This window comes from Hemicordylus capensis, chromosome 17 (assembly GCF_027244095.1).
Source record: "Hemicordylus capensis ecotype Gifberg chromosome 17, rHemCap1.1.pri, whole genome shotgun sequence".
NCBI classification, from domain to species: Eukaryota; Metazoa; Chordata; class Lepidosauria; order Squamata; family Cordylidae; genus Hemicordylus; species Hemicordylus capensis.
This window is the reverse complement of record NC_069673.1, coordinates 15476525-15497822: the sequence shown is the minus strand read 5'-3', so window position 1 is coordinate 15497822 and position 21298 is coordinate 15476525. Positions and strand designations below refer to the sequence as shown.

General features: G+C 53.6%; 1 protein-coding gene across 11 annotated transcripts in view; it reads right to left on the bottom strand.

The window, feature by feature from the left end:
• DAB2IP (DAB2 interacting protein) overlaps positions 1-21298 on the bottom strand; it is a 156902-nt gene that overhangs the window by 122820 nt on the left and 12784 nt on the right. For 6 of the 11 annotated variants that reach the window (XR_008312686.1, XM_053281584.1, XM_053281591.1 and 3 more), the window contains exon 1: positions 10134-10290. The exons of 1 other annotated variant lie outside the window; for it this stretch is intronic. Coding sequence is in view for 7 of the 10 variants with exons in the window: in XM_053281584.1 (XP_053137559.1) it covers positions 10134-10266 (133 nt within the window). In the remaining 3 variants the exon portion in view is untranslated. Of the gene's footprint in view, positions 1-10133; positions 10297-20446; positions 20595-21298 lie in introns of those variants that run through there. 4 more of the 11 variants (XM_053281595.1, XM_053281594.1, XM_053281587.1 and 1 more) reach the window with 4 other exon arrangements.

Below are 21298 nucleotides of genomic sequence, written 5' to 3'. Positions count from 1 at the left end.
AGCAGGGCTGTCCTTGTATTCTGCCAAACAAGCACAGAAGGCAAAATGTTGCTCCATGCACGGTTGGATGCCAATGCCTCTGGGAGAAGCCCACAAAACTCCTCCCTTAGTCAAGGATTCTCAAACTCGGTTCCCTAGACATCGTTGGACTACAACTCCCATCACCTCCTGTCACGGTGGCCTTCGGCCATTGCGACAGGGAGTGATGGGGGCCGTAGCCCAGCATCACTTGCAGACCCAGCTGCGAGGTTCCCTAGGCAAGGAAGACCCCACTGTCTGGCTCGCAAAGTCTGTTAACCTTGGAGTCTGGGACGCCCTGATTGGGAACCAGCACTGTGCAGGCGGAGGGGCCCAGGAATGACGCAGAAGATGTCTGGCAAGCAGAAAGACTGCTCACTTTGCCGCGCTGGGCTCTCGCAAGGGTGTATCCACACCAGTTGGAAGGCAGCCTACCCCAGCCTGTTGAGAGTGACGGATGGCTCCAATTCCAGCCCTCCCCTGATCCACCTCCCCGGCCGCCAAAGCTCCGTGCGCTGCAGAGGCAATGCAGCTGGCCCTCTCCCTTCACTTCATCATCCCTCTCCCGATCGAGCGGGGTGCGTCTCCCCAGCTGCTCCCTGCTTAAGCCCACCCTGGATTCTCATCTGGCTCAGATGTATTTTTCCATCCATCTTTCCATTTCGCCCCGGAGAGGGAAATGGGTTTTTAAAAGAGCAGCAGAAGAGGGCTCCGACAATTTGCTGCCAACAAGCGGCAAATTTGTTCGCCCAGCGCCACTCCGCACCAAGATAAATATCATATGCATATTTTATTTGTGGGGTTTAATAAATAAGTCATTTTGGGAAGCAAAGAAACTCCGGGTTTTGTATATTCAGGGACAGAGCGCGAGAGAACAAACATCTGCTTACAGCCAACGTGAGAGAGCTTTTCGAGCCCATTTATTAAAAGAGGCAGCTCTCGGTCCCTTTCGGAGAGGATAAAGCCCAGCCCGGCAGTCATGGGATGAAAGCCTATGGCCAGCCGGGCCTCCCTCTCTCTAGCGAGACCCACACTCCACACAGCTAAAGGCTGCAGGGCAGAGCGTCTGTGTTGCCTGCGGGAGGTCCCAGGTTCAACCCCTGGCGGCAGCATCTCCAGGGAGGGCTGAGAGAGACCCCTGAGCCTGAAACCTCGGAGGAGACGCTGCCAGTCTGGGTAGACAACACTGCGCCAAGGGTCTGCCTCAGGGCGAGGCAGCTTGCTGTGGACTCCAAAGAACAGCAGAGCACAAAGTCTGAAGGGAAAGCGCAGCTGTCTTCTTCTGCTCTGCTGCGGGTATTTCTGGCAGCAGCCCTCCGCCACAACACCTTGGCACCTGAGGTGGGGTGGGGGCAGACCACTAGTGCTGCCCCCCTCCTCATTTTTCTAAGCTCGGTCCTCTCCTCCTGCATGCAGCCAGGGCCAGAGGGCAGCCCAGCGGGTGAGCGGGCCGTGGTGCCGCCTCTTTTCCTCTCACGGGGGCCAGGGGCTGCCGTGTTGGACCCAACCAGACCTGGAGCCCCCCAGAAGAAGCAGGGGCATTCCCAAGGGGCCTCAAGAGGGCGCTGAGCAACGCAGCCCCTGCTCCCGTCCTCCAGATCCTCTCTTGGCTCTTTGCCCCGGCCCACTTTTGGACTCTGCACCCGTCTCCAGCTCTTCAGATCCTCGGCTGCTGCTCTGCAACTCAACCCTCGCCTGTTCTGGGAGGTGCACCCATTTCTGGCCCATTTGGGTGGCCAGACAAACAGCCCGGAATAGGAACATAGCAAGTTGCCGTATACCGAGTCCTGCATTGGTCTACCTAGCTCAGTATTGTCTACCCAGACTGGCAGCGGCTTCTCCCAGGTTGCAGGCAGGAATCTCTCTCAGCCCTATCTTGGGGATGCTGCCAGGGAGGGAACTGGGAACCTTAGCTGCTCTTCCCAGAGTGGCCCCATTATCCCCTGAGGGGAAGATCTTACAGTTCTGCTCACACATCAAGTCCCCCATTCAAATGCAACCAGGGTGGACCCTGCTTAGCTAAGGGGACCAGTCAGGCTTGCTGCCACCAGCCCAGCTCTCCTCTCCAGCCTGCTCTGTGATGCCTAGCAGAGGGCCTGCTCTTTCCACTCCATTGTCATGGAGAAATCCCTTCTGTCATGGTGGGGAAGGTCACAGGAACATAGGAAGCTGCCATATACTGAGTCCGGCCCTTGGTCCATCTAGCTCAGTATTGTCTACCCAGACTGGCAGCGGCTTCTCCAAGGTTCCAGGCAGGAGTCTCTCCCAGCCCTACTGGAAGATACTGCCAGAGATTTGACCCGGGACTTTCTGCAGCTAAGGAGAGTTAAGGCCCCATCCAAGATGGTCACTGGGGAGCCCGTGAAAGGATACTGGGGACCAGAGACCCTCCAGTTATCTAGGGGTGTCCCTTCAAGGCTACCCGGACGATCCATGGGAGGCCATCATAGTATCATCATCTTCAGGATGTCAAAAACACAAGGGCGGTGGGGAGAGAGAAAGAGAAAGAGAAAGAGAGAAACCAGGTTAACTTGAAAACTCTTTGCTCCGTTGCCATGGATACCGTTTAATCATCCAGGGATGAATGCTATGGGTTGCCATGGCAACCCAGAGGCCTAGAGAGCATCCCAATGAGACGGCGGCAGCGGCGTGCGGCGTGTAGACCGGCGGTCCATCTTTTGATCCCCGAGAACAAGGCAAGGGTCTCCTGACCGGTGTCACACCGTGACAGAAGACACCGCCAAGACACCAAGAGCAAACTCTGCTGCCCGGAATCTGCTTCCAGGCTGCTGTCTGACGGAGAGAACCAGAGTGCTGTATGAAGAGAACAGAACGGAGAGCGTTGCACCCCGCGGAAGCTGCTTACTTGGCACACTTCCCTTCCATCGACAGCTTCCCAGCTGGGTCAGACCCAAATCCTGCAGCCCTCAGAGGCCAACCCCACTCCCCTGGGAAGCCCACAAGCAGGACAAGAAGTCCTTCTCGGCAGCTTATTCCTCTGCAGTGGATCTTCAGAGGTAGGCTCTCTCTGGCTGAGGGGGTTCCATATAGCCATCCTTGCTCACAACCAGCAAAGGGCCTCTCCTCTCCTCTCTGCATCTCTCTAATCCCCTTCTAAAGCCATCCAAGCTGGTGGCCATCCTATCTTGTGGCAGTCAGTTCCACAAGATAACCAGGCAGTGTACGAAGCAGACCTTCCTTGGTCTTTCCTAGATTTGGGGAAATTTCCTCTCTGTCTCTGGATATAAATACACGGTTATGATTAGATAAAAAATTAAATAATAATAATAATAATAAACAATCACTTATTTAACTCCCAAACAAAATATGCATGGTATTTATCATGGATCAATGGCTAAGAATAACCACCTAAACACCATCGGCCCTTGAAGCTCTGGCAGTCGGGAACGGAAGAACAACAGACCTACTCTGTGGCTGCCGCTGCACACCATCTCGCCCTGACTATAATGAAAAACAAAACCGAACACTAATTATGTAGCCCTGACGGCTGCTGGTGCTTCTCAGACAGACAACCCTGTGAGGTAGGCCAGAGGCTTCTGGCTTCTCCCCCTCTCCATCTCCCAGTGCGAAGGAGAGAGGACCCGCTTCTCCCCTAAGCCGCCTCTGGGGGGAGGGAGGGGGCTGCTGCTGGCGACCACAGACCACGGCTGGCTAGTGAGCCGAGCCTCCATCTGTGGACCCCGGGTCGTCATACTGAATCCCAACAGCATCCATGCTGTTTTCCGTGGCTTGGTCCCACCACCTCTGCTAACACCTGGGTGCAGCAGCTGTAGGGTTGATTTGATCGACTGATGGTTGACATTTAGAAGCCATCTAACCCCTAGATCTCAAGGTGGTGTACACAGCTCAGAACAATACATAAAACTCAACGAAAACAGTTAAAGCAAGCTTAAAATCACACACACAAAATAATAATAATAATAATAATTGGGGTCAAGCGGGGGTCCCCATCCAACAGCACTCCACATCTTGCTGAACTACAATGTCCATCACCCCCCTGCCACAATTTAGTGTGGCAGAGGATGATGGGAGTTGTAGTTCAGCAACGCCTCTCAACCTCATCCACAGCCTGGAAGGAGATGGCGAGGTGGTTCTCCAACCGCAGCCTGTCCTCCTGGCTGGAAAACAAGGTGTAAAGAAAAGACCAAAGTGCTCCTGAACACATGCAAAGTGCTTTTCCTTCACCGTCAGGTGACCACAAGCAGACCCCTAGAGCGAGAGGGGAAAGCGTCTTGCTCAAAGGACAAATGCCAAGCCATTGTTTCCAAAGAGGTTCTCCTCCCAGCAATACCAAGGAAGCAACGTTTCCTTTCCAATTTCACAGGCCGTATTCCAATCATGTGCCCTTGTCCTCTGCTACAGAGCAATGCAGACGGCCTCTGGCATTAGCCACAGCGGCTCAGGGCCCCCCCGTGTGAATGAGAGTAGCCAACCTCCAGAACTGGCCTGGAGTCCCCGGGAACCGGCATCCATCCTCAACTTGGTGACGCTCAGAAACAGCTATGGGGATTTGAATGGCCTGATCTGGGGTGTGTGGGGCAGTGGGAAAATATTGGAAGAAAGTCTCCAGAAACAGCATTAGTCAGAGAGCTGGCACATCTTTCTGGGGTGCAGCATTTTGACTCCTGACCGCCTCCCCCATTTCCAAGGCTCTCCCCTCCCCGTCCTGCACACCTCAAAGCATCACCCCTGCCGCAGCAGTTTCCCCTTTAGGGTCTCCACACCTTGTCGGGACCCAGCGTCCACAGGAAGGAACCAGGGCGCAGGGGTTGTGTCAGTCACAAAAACAGAGGAAAGGCCCAGAGACGACTGAGGTTTTAATTCAGCCTGTCGAAAGGCAACTGAAATTAGCAAGACCCGGATACAACAGAGGCCTTTTCTGTCCCTGACAAAAGAAAAGCCCCAGTCTGGGGTGTTTGCTTCTGGAAGGAAATCCCTGCCCTCTGCTCTCAAGCAACCCACAGCAGTCACAGATTCCAGTTATTTTTAAATTGGATGTGTCAGTTTCCCAGCATGTTTTCAAACAAGCAGCTTACAAGAGACAACACTAAAAAAAACACACAAAAGCAGAACTATGACCAATGAAAAACAGACAAAAACAAACAGTTACCTATCATGCATTAGGGTCACAACCGTGAACCAAACCCTCTGTTAGACAAATCAATTCAAGGATGTTTTGACAGCAAAAGACCCTGATGAACTAGGCAACAGATTTTTTTTAAAAAAAACACTAAACATAAGTATTAAAAGGGCAGGTGGCAGGTACCACCTTGGAGTGACCGTTGCTGATTTTCTCTCACATCAGAGAAGAACCATGGGCAGACCATACTGAGCTAGATGGACCAATGGTCTGATTTGGTGTGCATCTTCTACCTGTTACGAGCAGATATACAGCCCTATATTACCTTCAGAGCCAGTAAGTGGCTGGTCTCATCTAGAAGAGGCATTCTCGCTTCTCTTTCACACAGCAGGGGATGCATGTGTGAAATGAAAGGAATGATTACCTACTGTTTTGAACCATCTGCAAACAGATCAGCTAAAGCTCATATGGTTAACCAATAGGGATCTTATTAACTGTCCCAACAACTTAAAGCAGCCAGGCAACAACCCCTCTCCAAGGCAAGACCTCGAAAGCCAGATGCCAAGGAGGACAGAAGTAATGGCTCCAGATCCCGAAATCCCCCACATTGGCTCGCCGAGATATCTAGCAAGCCGGTGCTGACCCTCCATGTGATCAGATCTACTGATTTTCTCTACGAACGTCACACACCAAACACCAACATGTTGGGAAAGTCCATCGGCCTGCCTGTGCCCTTTCCTGTCCAAAAAATGTTGAATTCCCAGCACCCAAAAGTAACAGGGTGGTGACAGGACAGGCATTTCCAGACAAACAAACCTTATCTACCAAAGCTTTTCAGCAGCCATCTGTCAACAGTTCCATTAAGAGGTCCAAAGACACCTCCCCAAAAAACCCACTCCAGGAAATGACCACACAACTGAGTTTAAAAACGATCTTTGTCAATGGGGGCAGCAAGAGGGAAACTTCTCTTTCCCCTGATATTCTGAAGACATCACTGGTGAGCGAGAAAACTAACAAACCCAACAAAGATAAGAGCAAACTAAGAACCCAGCACAAATATTGATATTTATCCTCCACCTAAGTAAAGCAGGTGTGGGCAATTATTTGAGAAAGCCGGCAAACATTCCAAAGTTTGCTTCAGCAGCAGGGCTGGTCTTTCCCGGTTTAGAGGCCAATGTGCGAAGGAGGAAAAAGACGAGGGCAACATTAAAAGCAGGCCTGGATGCTTTGTAAAGTCACAGTGCTTCTGGCAGCTGTGATGATGGCCATTTGGAGACGCACCCTTATGGGGACCATGGAGGATGGGAGTTTGCAGAGGGCCCCTAGCCTGGGAGCTGAGCTTTACCCAGAAGCTGGAGGGAAGCGGTATTGTCTGTCCATAAAATGCTACATTCACTACTTCTTCAGGGGCTGCTGAAACCCTAATTTATTACAGCAGTGAGGCCTGAATATGCCATTGGGCTGAGCTGACAGAATGCTCCCGAATGTCTTGTGATATTGAAATGAGGAGCTGCAGCATCTTTGCAGTCCAGCTTCTATGGGGGGGGAAGCAGCATTGTCAGTTTAGCTGGGACTCATACCTCCCACAGACCTTAGGAAGAGGAGTGCCTGTGTGAAGAGCTGGGAATTGGAACAAGACGACATGCCAGAAAGAATGGGAGTCCCATGGTACCCGTCTCCAGGGACAGGAAAAGCCAGGCCCTAGCCAAAGACCAAAGGTCCAAAAGATGGTCTAGGTTTGCACAGGGGACCCACAAGGGTGAGGCATGAAACTGTTCTTGGATGGTGTGCCTCCTTTCTTGTAAGTCAAAGGAGCCTTCCTGAACTTGCCCCTCTCTACACTCCTGGAGCTGACACCATGGAATTCTCCACACAGAAGACTTTACTGCGAGTTTTCTGGGAGGTGTTACTGTGAACTCAAAGTTATCCCCCAAACCCAATGCAAAAAGTGGATTTTTAAAACCCCAGATATAAATCGGGCTGCACTCTTAACACGCAGTGAAAAACCCGAACCATGTGTGAAGCTCTCCCTGATAACTCGCAGGGCCTTCGGGGTAAATCTGCCCAAAATGCAAATACACCCCCTCCATTATGGAGGAGATGTGAGCTAAAGGGCTTTAAAAGCCCGGTGTGGAAAACTTCAACGTATCTTTAGGAAATAAGTCAGAATTAACCAGATAGTGACCACTACTACGCCTCTCTGTTTCTCCGTATTAAACCCTTGATTAAGGTTGTGGTAGCAAGCATGACTTGTCCCCATAGCTAAGCAGGTTCCACCCTGGTTGCATATGAATGGGAGACTAGAAGTGTGAGCACTGTCAGAGATTCCCCTTCGGGGATGGAGCCGCTCTGGGAAGAGCATCTAGGCTCCAAGTTCCCTCCCTGGCAGCATCTCCAAGACAGGACTGAGAGAGACTCCTGCCTGCAACCTTGGAGAAGCCACTGCCAGTCTGGGTAGACAATACTGAGCTAGACGGACGAATGGTCTGACTCGGTATATGGCAGCTTCCTATGTTCCGCCCTGCACAACGTCAGAAATTAGTCACCTGGAGGGAAAGGTCAGTGGGAAACTCATTTCCTCGTGCTGTCAAATTTTAGCCTGAAGTGAGTCAGAGGAGATGGGAGAAAGAGGAACCCTGGAGTGGAAGCACATTCTGCCAAGGTTTGGTCTTCCTAGTTAGACAAAAGGTGATAGGGGCTGGGTTGCCAGCTCGGTCCTTTCAACAAACCAAGTCTCTTTCTGGGTTTCACGATGCCCTCTCCTTATTCTCATCCCCATTAGTCACATGACGGCACAATTCCTGCTTGATGCAGCTATTGAAAACTATCCAAATGGATTTCAAACTAGTGGGATGGAAAGGCCCACAAGCCGGGGGGGGGGGCACCTGCTTTGCATGCTGGAGACCCCAGGCCCAAACTTAGGATGTCTGAGACAATTCTCCAAAATTTCTCCTTGGGAGAATCCCCTGAAATTGCAGAGTGCATTTGGGTTTCTCCTCGGACAAAACCTTCAAAACCTCCATTAAAACACAAACACACGCATGCAATTAGAGATGAGAAAGCAAATTTCTACCTGGATGGTCTGATCCCAGACTAAGAAAGATCAGGATTTAGACAAATCCGGGCACTGCGGAACGGCAGATTTCAGCCCTGTGCAAGTCTGTGATTTTGGCAGTCGGTTCTGGCTCCCGAAAGCCCAGGAATGGCAACTAGAGATTTGCTGCACAGGGCCATTCCCACCCGCCAACCCCTGCACTCAGCGAAGTTAATGTGGGCAAGTCGGCACCGAAAGCCAACCAGGTCCAGCGCTCTCTCCAAGACGCTCTTAGGGAAACGGGGCAAGCCGCAGCTCTGAAGATTATTTTTCACTTGCTTTAATTTGTGCATCAGCAGCAGCAGCAGGAACGAGCACTTTCGGTCCTGGAAGGGAGCGCATCTTATTTTTAAAACCACAACTGGGTCAGTAGCTGCCTGGAGTGCAATGAACAAACTGTACGAGCACCAGCGAATCAGGAAAGGAACACGCCAGTCGGTGAAGCCCACCGTGGCAGCCGCCAAGGAGAGCACCCCAGCGGCCTCCTGCTGTGCCCAGAAGATCCCCTTGTCCAGCGGCAAAAGGAGGCGAGGAGAGAGAAGCTAAAAACCAACCAACCTGGTGCTTTCCCTAGCTGAAAATTGACTACCTTTCCTCTCCGTCAGGCAGGATTTTCATCCCCTCTTTTCTCTCACTCTCAGTTAGTGAGAAGTTCAGGCCAGCCTCCTCACCGAGGGCTGGAGATGCCCTGTGCGTTTAAACTATCCGGCATCCTGCTTAGAAGGCTCTCTAGCACCACTGAGCCATTTAGAGAGAACAGGATGGAATTTGGTCATCACATCCAAGGCCAAATGTCGGTGTTTCCAGTTCAGATGGGAGCCTGACGTAACCCACAATGCAATGCAGCATCTCTCCTGGAAACCGCGAGGCCAGCCCGAAAGCTGGTGTGCACATTCAGAACACCATTCTCCAGTCCAAGTGCAAACCCCAATCCCAGCACCGGTGCGCCAGCAACAAAACAGCAGTGCGGCCTTTGAAGTGAGGGCTCTGGAATGCTTTATTGAATCAATTCGTGTGTTTATTTATTTATTAGATTTTTATACCGCCTTTCCCAGTTATTGCTCTAGGCGGTTACTGTGCTTCTCTGGCAAGTCCCGGGCCTTGGAAAGTGGGTGTGTCTCATTCTCAGCTGCTACGGGACACAGATGAGCCCGACTGTTCATCAGTTTCCATTGTGACAGGAACCGAAGCAGCTGCCTTATACTGAGGCAAACCCTTGCTCCATCTAGCTTAGCATGGTCTACGTCAGCCCTGCACAACGTAAGGCCCACGGCATCCTTGCAAGGTAGGACAAATTCAGATTTGCCCTTTGCTCAACTAAACTACAACGGGGATAAACACAGGAGCTCTAAAGAGGAGCTCCAAGTGCCAGTCTATATTATTTCTCTCCCAACATCCTGAGCAGGGGTTTTGGTCCAAGTTAACCACAGCCTGTGCCTGCACATCTTCCAGAAACAGCACAAGCCACTTTATTCAAAGTAGGTTTGGGCACCCACCAGTAGGGGAGAAGAACTAGCACATCGTTATCCAGGGCACCACTCACATACCCACACAGCCACCAGATGATGGTTCTCCCGCTGACACACAGTCCTGTGCCACTCCAAAGCTTGCATCCTCCTCCCTACACGGAGGGAATTCCGCGCCACGCCAGATGAGCCGCCTGTCGTGTTCTCGACTACTCCCTCCGGGCCACTGAGAGCGGGCGGGCTTGGCCACAACTCCAGCGCTCACCTAGGCGCACAGTCACCGGCTCCCCGCGCGGAGAACACGCCGCCCTGGGCGCCTGCCTGCCTGCACCCTCCCTCCGGCCGCGGGCTCCCCAGGAGAAGCGCTCTGCCTGCCTGCCTGCCTGCCGCCGCTCGTGGCTTGGGCCAGAGGCTTCGGACTAGCCCACCCGGCGGGCGCGCGCGCGCGCATTACCCCTGCTGCTGCTGAGCGGCCGGCTCCGGGAGCGCGAGCGGCTCCGCTGCCTCTGCAGCCGCGACCTCCGCAGCAGCAGCAGCCGGGCGTAGGAAGGCGGCCGCGCGCCGCTCCTCCGGCTGCTCAGCGGCATGCTCCGGGCCCGGCGGCTCCTCGGCGGCGTCTCCTCCGGCTCCGGCTCCGGCTCCGGCTCGGTGCGCGCGGCGGGGGCGCCTCCAGCTCCAGAGGGGGGCCCCGCGCAGCCGGGAGACTAGCCGAAGTTTGTGCGGGGCGAGAGGAAGCCGGAGGAGGAGCCGCCCGGCTGGGGCCCGCGCAGGGAGGGGAGGGGCGGGGGAAAGCCCGGGCTGGGCCCGGAGCAGGACCCGGCGGCTTCTCCTCCTCCTTCCTCCACGTGGAGGATTCCAGCTGCCGCCGCGGCCCCCTCCTTCGCCCCCCTCTCCCGCTGCCTAAGTTCAGCGCCTCTGGCTCCCTCTCGGGCTGCGGTCGGGGCGGGGGTCCCACTTGGGCCGGCTTTTGCGCAGCGCTTGAGACGCGTCGGCTGAAGCGGCCGCCCGGCCCTCTGTCCGGACAGAGCGGGGAGCCCAGAGCGGTCCGTTTGCCTCGGGCAGGCCCCTGGGACCACCTGGGGCAGAGAGAAGGGCAGGCAGGCAGGCCACGGGGGGAGGAGGGGGTGGTGTCTGCCTGGTCACCCCGAGAGGCAAGAAGCCGGTGCCCACGACCAAGCGAAGCACCCGGCTGTCAGCTGGGCCAAGAGACGCCTTGGGAAGAGCTTGGACCCGCTTCTGCTGATCCAGTTTATTCAGCCCAGCCTCCCTCCTGTTGTTGCTGGGGTCTCCTTCGTGTTTCTGACTGCAAGCCCCTTGCGGACAGAGAGCCACCGTCAGCCATCTTTGTGGCACACGGTTTGGGAAGCACCCTGCTAACTGGGCCAAGAGGCACTTTGGAAAGTGGGGGCTCTCTTCTCTTTAGCAGGGGGAGAGCAACAGCCCTGCTTCAGCCCTGGCACAGCATATCCCATGCTTCTCTCCCCCCCCCCGCCCTCTTTAGATTGTGAGCTCCTTGGAGCAGGGAACCATCTACTCATTCCTCTTGCTATGTAACCTGTTTCAAGCAGAGGTGCAGCGAGGTCATTTGGGATCCTGGACCTAAAGGCCTTTGGAGGGTTAGGGTTAGGGTTAAGCATCATCATACTCGGCCAGGCAACCACACCACCCGGGACAGACTAAAGAGGACTTCCCCCCCCCCCCCGGGGCTGTGGAGGCCCTGGACTTCATCCTGGAAGTCCAGGGGTTAGAGCGCCTCTGCTTTCAAGGCAGGGCTTCTTGGCACTGGGCCCCCAGATGTTGCCAGACTACAAGGGGAAGGCCCCTGCTTATGGGCTTCCTGGAGGCATCTGGGGGGTGGGCACTGGTGATAGCAGAAGGCCGGATCTGATACACCTGATGCCTGGTCCAGCAGGGGAATTCTTGGGAGAAATGAAATTGAACGCTTGTCAATTTTCAGAGAGGGACTATTGACCAAGTGGATTATTGAGCTAACTGAAAGCCAGGAGAGCCATATCCAGAGATCCTTGAAACTGTTGAGTCCACTTTCCAGTTCCACCTCTGAGTCAGACTGGATGCAGACTGCCCCCTAAGGCTGTTGGCACAGGAGCAGGGCCAGCAGGAAGAGATGGCAACTTGACCTCTGAAATGGCATTTAGACCACCTCATTGTCTGGGGAGGCTTCACAGGCATGCCTGCCACCATCTGGCTCACAGGAGCACCTCCTCTGTGGTGACACCCCAGAATGTGGAACTCCCTGCTCCAAGAGATCCACATCTCTTTCCTATTCCGTGTCCAGCCACGCTTTCACAGATTTATGCCCTGCTTAGCAATATTTTGGTTTGGTTATCTCTTCTCTGTTGGCTTATCTTTATATAAATAATTTTGCTGCCAAAAAGGAAGCTTTTTCAAGGTAGATGTATGTGGTGGTGTTGTTGGTTGTTGTTATTATTATCAATAGTTTTATCTGTTGATTTCTAGTGTGCAAGTCACCACAACAATTTCCTCTTGTGGGAGTGGGAAAGGCAAGGTATAGATTATAAATAAATGTCACAGCGAGGGTTACCCAACTGAATTGAAACTATCCCTAAAGACCGCCTCCCCGCCCCAGCATTTTTCATGACATGAAGCCGAGAAAATATCCAGGCCGGCTTTCAAGCACCCCCTGGAGATACCAGGCCAGCCCTCACCAGGGCCGAGAAACAAAGACAAAGAGAACCCAATCCTCCAACTCAAAATCCACGCCAGGTTTTGCATGCGGTGCACAAGGAGTCCTAAAGTTGCTTTCAGAAGGCCTGGGAATGGGCCAATCAACCCTCCAGGTCAAAGCAGCAAGCACACAGCTGGCGCCCAGATGACTCTGCTCTAGGAGTGGCGCCCACATCCCTGGGCCACCCACTCCCAGCAAGGGGCCTCGGCTGGCGTTGCAGTCCTGGCTTTCACCTGAAATGTCCGGAGCTCTGCTTTGGACAGCAGCAAGGGGGGGTTGTGTTGAATGGAGCGGGGAGGTTGGGGGATCAAACAGGGGTGCATGTGCAAGCTTGTACTAAGAAGCTGGGAGAGGATCTCTCTATGTGGTCGCTAAGAGTCGATTGACACCAACTTGACGGCACTTCATCAATCCATCAATCACCCAAAATAAGAAAGTGCCCTTAAAAGACACACACCGCCACTAGCACCCACGATTCCTGCACGTGCTTGGGTCAAGAGAGGAGCCCTCGGAAAGCGAGACACGGAGCACGCAAACGTGTCACCCTAGAAGGCCATACCGAGTCTATTCAGTCAGGGCCATCACTGGGGGCAGCCCGGGCCCCACTCTTTTGACCCCCCTTAGACTTAACTGGGCCCGCCCCCTGCCAGGGCTCTCTAAGGACAGCTCTGTGGGGCCCCAATGGACAGCTCAGACCCCCCCCCCGAAAGTCACCAGCCCCCTCCCTCCTCCCTGACCTCTTCTAGAAGGGAAGCACAGCTGTGGAGGCGGCTGCACAGAGCAGGGGCGAGAAGAGCTCCTGGCCTCATCTGGCACTCTGCTGCTTCCACCTTCTGGGAGGCTGGATTCCAATAGCAGACACTTTAAAACACACACATAACTATTCTTGCAAGGCTATGACTGAGTTTACTCATCGAATGACAGGGCTGTGTGGGCCTGGGGCCTGGGTCTTTCAAGTACCTAGCAACACCCCTGCAGTCAGTTACAAGAGGCCTGAAAATCAACTAGAAGTAACGGCCGTTCACCGGAGGAGACAGAGCTGGTCTGGAGGAGAGCCGGTCTTGTGGCAGCAAGCACAAATGGTCCTCTTTGCTAAGCAGAGTCTGCCTTGGTTGCATTTGGATGGGAGACCACATGTGTGAGCACTGTAGGATATTCTCCTCCGGGGACAGGGCCATAGCTCAGTGGAGGAGCACCTGCATCATGCTTGCATGATGCAGAAGGTTCCCCGTTCCGTCCCTGGCAGCATCTCCAAGATAGGCCTGGGAGAGGGAGAGACTCCTGCCTGCAACCTGGGAGAAGCTGCTGCCAGTCTGGGTAGACAATCCTGAGCGAAATGGACCCAGGGTCTGACCCGGTAGAAGGCAGCTTCCTCTGTTCCTCCTGTGTACCAGCTCCCGACAGATTTCTGATCACTGCACAGGCTGCCCACTTCTCTCCCTAAAGGTTTTGCTATAAAGTATTTCGCTTCTTTTGTGGGGGGCGCAGGTGTGTGTGTGTGGGGGGGCTTTGGAGAGCTGAGGTTTATTTCTCATCTGTTGGTGCAGCTTCTGCAAGAGCAGCAGAACTGCTGGGTCAGCACTGGGAGGGAGTTTGGGAGACAGCTGCAAGGAGACACTCACGTCGGCTGCTTCGCTTCTTGCGCAGGAGCAACCTCTCCTCGCCTGAAGTCCCCGCCAGCTACAGAGAAGCCGAGATCCATCATGCGCACAGCCCAACAGGGAGTGCATTGCTAGCCGGTGGCTACTGCCGCCCCCATGAACCTGTTTCAGTCACAAGAATCTTCGGTTCACAGAAATGTTTTTGCTTTGGCCTCCTAGCCATAAAATCTGCTGAAAGGGTAACTTTATTCTCCAAGTCGGTTTCTGTCCGTCTTTTGCACACAGAATTGGATGCATCTAAAAGGCAACATGTTTCTCTGTCTGAGGAAGGGATGGGGCTTTAGCTCAGTGCCAGAGCAACTGCTTTGCCTGCAAAAGGTCCCAAGTTCAATCCCTGGCAGCATCTCCAGGTAGGGCTGGGAGAGACTCCTGCCTGGAACCTTCGAGAGCTGCTGCCAGTCAGTGTGGACAATACTGAGCTCGATGGACCAAGTGCCTGACTCAGTAGAAGGCAGCTTCTCATGTTCCTAAACTTAAATTTGAAGGAGCTCTGGGATGCCAAGGCTGCTCCCCAAAGCAAAATGTGGGCAACCCAGTCTGACTTGGTTATGGGTCCCGTGAAGAAGTCTCTTCTTTCTTTACTCTCCTCCCCGTCAGTTTCAGAGCACGGAGACTTCCACGATCCGTCGACTTTGCAAGGCTCGCAGCTTCCTGGATTATCCGGTTTCCTTTTCAAAAACAAAAATATTATAGCAGAAGCCCACTATTGCTCCCTTGGGACTCATTGGGGGGTTTGGCGGTTAACTCGGTTTGCAGGCTGGTGGAATTTTCCTGCTTTGTCCAGAGCTTGTGAACCAATGCAGCTCATCACACTGCTCCGGGAAGAAAGAAGACGGGCACATCAGGGTCCCAGGCAGCAGAGCTGAGTAGATCCTGAGCGGTTCCGTGTCGGTGCTCCAAGAGACAGCACTCTCCACTGCCTTTGCCACTCACTCCCAGCATTTTAAGTATGTTGCCTTCGAGGCCATTTGCAAATAAATAAGTAAGAAGGCAGAAGCCAGAGCGCATGTCTTTTTACACCCCAACTCTGCAAGCGGCTTTTCGAACGTCAGTGCGCTGCCGGGACGGCCAGACCAGCTGCCCGGACAGGGCTGTTCTCCCACCTTCAGGATCGCATGGAGAGACAAACAGGGACCCGGAGAAGCAGAGAGGAAGGCTGCATAAAGAGCGCCAGATTCCGACCTGCGGATTAATTAGCAGGCAAGGCGCTGCCAACCTGCGCATAAAACACCCCGCCACGAGGTCGTCCCCTTTTAGTTACAACCTGCAGCTTTCGCAGGCCCCAGCCTCATCTCGCGTCTCTTTCGCCCGCCCTCAGTCTCCAGTCCTCTTAAAACCACCCTGATGGTGCCAGCCGTGCTCCGTTCACTTCCCAGCATCGGACACTGTGTATGCAAAGCCATTCAATGGATTCTTCCCGGCCAGGATGTTTGGCACCAGAGTGGGCCAGTCAGAGCCATGGATGGGACTGCCAACACAGTGGGTACAGGCGGCCTTTAAACTGGACTTGGAGGAGCTTTTCCACCTGTGGAGGGAGCCCATCTTCTTGTCCGATATCCATTCCAACCCTACCACACTTTTGGCAGACGGTGATCAGCAACGCAGATGGCAGAAGCTTGCCTTACTCCTCTCCCCAAACTTTAGCAATGCTTTCTGCTTCTTATGATTTGTTGTTTAAATGCAGCAGAGAGAGTATTACCTCTGGAAACATTCACTCGTGGCATCATCAATCATCATCATCATTATTAAAAACACATTTTAAGAAGAGCGGCAAAATGGCTCCAGGGATTGGGAGTTGGTGGGTTTGTGAGCCAAAGGAAGCTGCCATATACTGAGTCAGACCCTTGGTCCATCCAGCTCAGTATTGTCTGCACAGACTGGCAGCGGCTTCTCCAAGGTTCCAGGCAGGAGTCTCTCTCAGCCCCGTCTTGGAGATGCCGCCAGGGAGGGAACTGGGAACCTTCTGCATGCAAAGCAGATGCTCTTCCACTGAGCCGTGGCCTCCTTCATAATAATCAATACATTTGCATGTCTGAGGAAATGTGGATGGGAAGCCAAAGCTCAGGAAACCTAAAAGCGGCCTCCTACTGAGTCAGACCATTGGCCCACCTAACTCAGTATTGTCTACACTGGCTGGCAGCGGTTCTCCAGGGTTTCATGCTCTTCCCAGAGCTGCTCCGTCCCCTAAGGTCAGGGGCGTAGCTAAGGAAGAGGGGCCCTGGCAGCCCCTCCAAGTGAGGGAGATAAAGACAAAAATAGGGAGGGCTGGAACTGCCCCCTACCCAGGAGCTTCTCTCCCCCCCCCTTCTTTGAATCCATCCGCTCAATTATAGCGACAGTCCCACCTAAGGGGAATCTCTTCCAGTGCTCACACATTTCCAGTCTCCCACTCAAATGCAAACCAGGGCAGAGCCTGCTTAGCAAAGGGGGCAAGTCATGCTTGCTACTACCAGACCAGCTCTCCTCCCAAAAGCGTCCTGGCGTGATGGCTCACGCACCAGGCAATCCGTGCTGTGCAGAGGCAGCTTCTGCAAACGGGTTTCCGTTGAGCTTGCTCTTCGACACAGGGGGACGGCAGGCCTGCATACAACACCACACCGCCAGTGCGTTCCATGGGGGGGGGCTCGGCCTCCCAAATGCGCCTCTGCACGCACCCTTTTCTTCTCTAACAACAGATGTCCTTTGATGTCCTTGGCACTTGCTGCATTTGGTTAAAGCAGGCTTGTGGTGTGCATGAAGCCAGGAGTTCCTTTGCAAAGCCCCAGGTCCGCCCCCATGAAACTTGGAAAGGGACATCTGGTCTGGATATCAAGCGTGAACATCGCCCCCACCCCATCTCGTTTGCTTTCAAAGGCTGCACAATGGCACTCCCCCCCACCCCGCCCCCGTCCTGGTCGGGCAGCCCAAAGAGTCATCTGTAAGCAATTACATTCCTGGCAGGGGCCGCCCGGCTGGTGCAGAAGGAAAGGAAACACTTTATGGGCGACGTTACTGGTGTGTGTGCCGGCCAAAAAGAGGGGTCTTTCTGCTTCCCGCCTGCCAGGCAAGGAAGGGGGCAAAGAAGCCTCCTCTGGGGGGGGGATGTATATCAGCTCAGCTGTCCTCCTTTGCCTGACACCTCAGTTAGAAAGTTCTGGGTTCCAATCTTGCCACTGCCACGAGCTCGCTACGTGGCCTCACTCAAGCACTGCAAGGCCAGAGTGACCCCGACCCTCACCGGCGACCTTGCAGGCTTGTGTAAGAACTGCCCATGCAGTGCTTTGTGCCCTCAGAGAGTGTGGGGCAGATGCCCAGCAGATGCCCCACAACGGCTGTGGCAGCTCCAGAAAGAGGTGCCAGAGGAGGAGGAAAGGGCCTGACTCTTTCTGCCGGGGTTGAGAAGAGGGCAGGACTCAGGAAATGGGGGTGGTGCGTGTGCAGACCTTCAGGTACTATATTGATGTATCCCGCGCTTCAACCCAAGCTCTCAAAGCGGTTGACATAGAGAAATAAATAAGAAAGAAGATGGCTCCCGGTCCCCAAAGGGCTCACCATCGAGGCAGGGACCACAACATCCCTGGAGGGATGCTGTGCAGGGGCTGGAGAGGGCCGGTTGCAGAAGAGAATCGCCACTTTCAAAAGGCGTCTCTGTGCTCAGTTAGCAGGTCGGAGGCAGGGAGAGTGGCCGTGTGCGCGGCGGTGGCAGCAGCGGAGTAAAAGAAACATGCCCTACCCAGATTCCGCCCCCAGCTTTTCACTGAGGTAGGAGCAAAAGCCGTCCTATCCCTCCTCCTGCCAAAATCTTTGCAAGTGCACAAATAATCAGGAGCATACCCGGGTCCCCTGCCAGGGTTGGATGGGCACTTCTGCCCTGCTGGTTGCTTCACTCACCAAATTTGCAAAATGTATCCTGCGGACCCTGAGGATGGACACACATGACTAAAGACAGCTGCCCCCCCCCCACCCGAAAACACCCCCATCAAAATCTGAAAGGAATGGTTTCGAGTGGCCATTCCTTACAGCTCTGCTGCCCCCCGGAGGAAAGATTTTGTAATACAACCTGGAAATGCCATCCTCCGCTCCAGTCTTGCGTTGTCTTGATTTGGGTTTGGGGGAACTATTTCTCCAGGGAGATTTTGGCAGAAAACACAAGAGGAAATGCTGCACACACCTACTTGAGTGAGCGTGGCTGCAAATGCACTTCCCCAACGGAACTTAAGGACCGAGGAAACGTGGATGGGGAAGGCAAGCTTAGGAAACATAAAAGCGGTCTTATACAGAGTCAAAATATTGGTCCACCTAACTCAGTATTGTCTACACTGACTGGCAGCAGTTTCAGGCAGGAGTCTCTGCCTGAGAGATGCTGCCTGGGAGGGAACCTGGGGCCTTCTGCATGCAAAGCAGAGGCTCTTCCACTGATCTACAGCCAAACAACTTACAGGCCTCACATGTAGTCTCCCATCCAAATGCAAACTAAGGCAGACTCTGCTTAGCCAAGGGGATAATTCATGCTCATTATTACAAGACCAGCTCTCCTCCCCTTCAAGAGGCTTCAGGATCTGTCCTGGAATAGAGTTTTCCTCCCCCTGCTACACAAATACATAAATAGCTTACAACTTTAATAGAGTGCAGTTCTCCTCTTTTCCATGTCCCCTGGACATTTCATTCAGCAATTATTAATTCAAGCATGAGGTTTTCAAAATTCAGCATTTTTGTTTTAAAAGGTTCCTTGGAGAAATTGCAAAAGGAAAATAACTGAGCCCAGAATGGTGCACGGCTTTCCGAGAGGAAGAAGGTTCATCTCCGGAAGGGAGGCACTTTGGAAGCCTTGTGTTGAGAGGGAGGAGGGACAGAAAGAGATAACAACAGATAGACGCGTTTCCCGGACTACGAGATTTGTGCCAGTTAAAGAGTTGTAAAGTGTGACGGTATGAGGCAGTGCCTTGAAACCGCAAGTAGAGTGTTTCTTGATTCGTTTCTCAATGCATCGTGACAGGGTTTTGGCCATTCATATTGCCCACCACTGCAGCAGGTTTTCCAGGCAAGGGGTGTCCATATTCCATCTGAATCGCATTCACTGCCCCCTCCTCATCCTCCATTTCGGGGGTTGTGCAGGGAGTGGGGAAATGCTGACGCAACAAACTCTTTAAAAAATTCTTGGTGCCTTCGCGCAAAGCCGCCAGCAGGGGGAAGTGAAGATAGGGCCGAAAGCTGACTGTTGTGCAAGAAACAGAGTGATAATATATATATTTTAAAATCTGTGGCCTTATATATCAACAGATCCTCGATCTGCTGAAGAAGCCAGCCAATCCACAGCACACACAAAAAGGAGGAAACATGAACGTGTCCGAAAAATAAGTCTGATGAAAAACAAAAGCAAAAGCGATTGAAATCAAAAGCTGAAAGCAGATGAAAATCGGGTTGCACCTTTGCGCAAGAACATGGGTGGGGAATTTCCCCCCCCCCCATTTCACGGAAAGATTATTTCATGAACAGGATGGAAAGGAGCTGTAAAAATCAAAAAATCATCACACCGTGATATGAACCATCCACACCACACTACACTGCAACGCATAAACAATGGGGCAAGCCTCCTACAATGGAAAAATCCAGCTACTTTCCTGCAACGCATATACGACGTCATTCGGCTACAAAGCATCAACACAATCCGAAACAAGGCATCGGAAATATCAACGGCACCCTGCTGACAGCACAGCGACCGCCATGTCAAAACACGGGCAATACGGAGGGGCACGAATGGGACATGCAGAAGCGTGTAATCTGGAAAACACCCTGCCCACCTTGTTCTATTGGGTCGCCCTTGCATTCTAGTATTATAGGAAAGGAAGAAAAACTCCCTCAAAGAAACATAGAAAGCTGCCTTATATCGAGTCCTACCCTGGGTCCATCAAGCTCAGCATTTACACTGACTGGCACCCGCTTCTCCAAAGTTTCAGGCGGGCGTCTCTCTCAGCCCCACCTGGAGATGCTGCCAGGGACTGAACCTGGGACCTCCTGCATGCAAAGCAGATGCTCTTCCCCTGAGCTCTGGCCAATGATCAGTACATCTGCAAGAACACGGGAAGCTGCGTACTTGGATACCGAGTCAGACCTCTGCTTCATCCAGCTCAGGATGGCCGACACTGACTGGCAGCAGCTCTCCAAAGTTTCCTCCAAAGTTTCAGGCAGGAGCCTCACCCAGCCCTTCCGAGAGCTGGGGAAGACGCCGGCCTCTCCTCCTCCTCCATCATTTTATAAACCTCTATTCTGTACCCTATTAATTGTCTGCCTCCTAAAACCGAAAAGCCTCAAATAGGTTAGGCTTTGTTTGCAGAGAAGGAGCTCCAACCCCCTGGCCGTCCGGATCATCCTCCACTCCCTGGGATGCCCTTCAAGCACAGCAGGCAACCGGATACATACAGAGGAGGCCCCGGCGGCTACCTCAGGCCCGAGCTGGCTGCGTCCCGGGCCAGACCACGTCCCCCTTGCCTCGACATTGCAGGCTCTGTCCGCTCCGAGACGCTTCCTCGGAGGCCTCCCTCGCTCGCCGCTGCGCACAGCAGCAGAGACCAGCGAGAGGAGCTGGGAGCTTTTGGGGAGGGGGCCCTACAAGCGTCTCGCCAACTTGGCCTGAGTTGCAGAGGGTGGCGGGGAGCGGCTGGCTTCTGGCCAGGGCTCGGCAGCTCCGGCCTCCTCCTCGAAGGCTCTGGGCTTTGTTTGGGAAAAACCTTCTATTTTACACCAAGGTTTCCAGGGCAACAGCATTTCTTTCCTTTCTTCCTCGTGGTTACATGCCTTTTTTAAAAATTGGGTAATTTTCCTTTGCCACCCCCCCCCCACACCGCGTCCCTCGAACCCTCCTGTTTCTGGAGCTGAGCCGAGCTGCCCCCCCCTCCCCCCCCGCACTCCAGAACTTAATTGTTGCTTTCCCTGGCAGTAAAATGAAGTTATTAAATTTAAAAGGAGGCGGTGGCGGAGGGAGGCGGGGGAGAGTTTTCGAAGCACAGATGAGGCTTCGACTGAGACTCAGAGATAGGAGCCGCATATCAGAAACGGAGGAATTCCCCCTGAAGAAAGACCACCACCCAGACACTGCACACGCACACAAGCACAGTTGCACACTCAAGGGTCAGTTCATGAGACCGTCAGAAGGTCCGCTTAGTTCAGTGTCCTCCTGCATCCTACAGGGACCAACCAGACGCCCTCCAGGAAGCCCACAAGCCAGGAAGGCAGACCTTCACCCTCTCCAGCACTCTTTCCAGCAACTGGCAC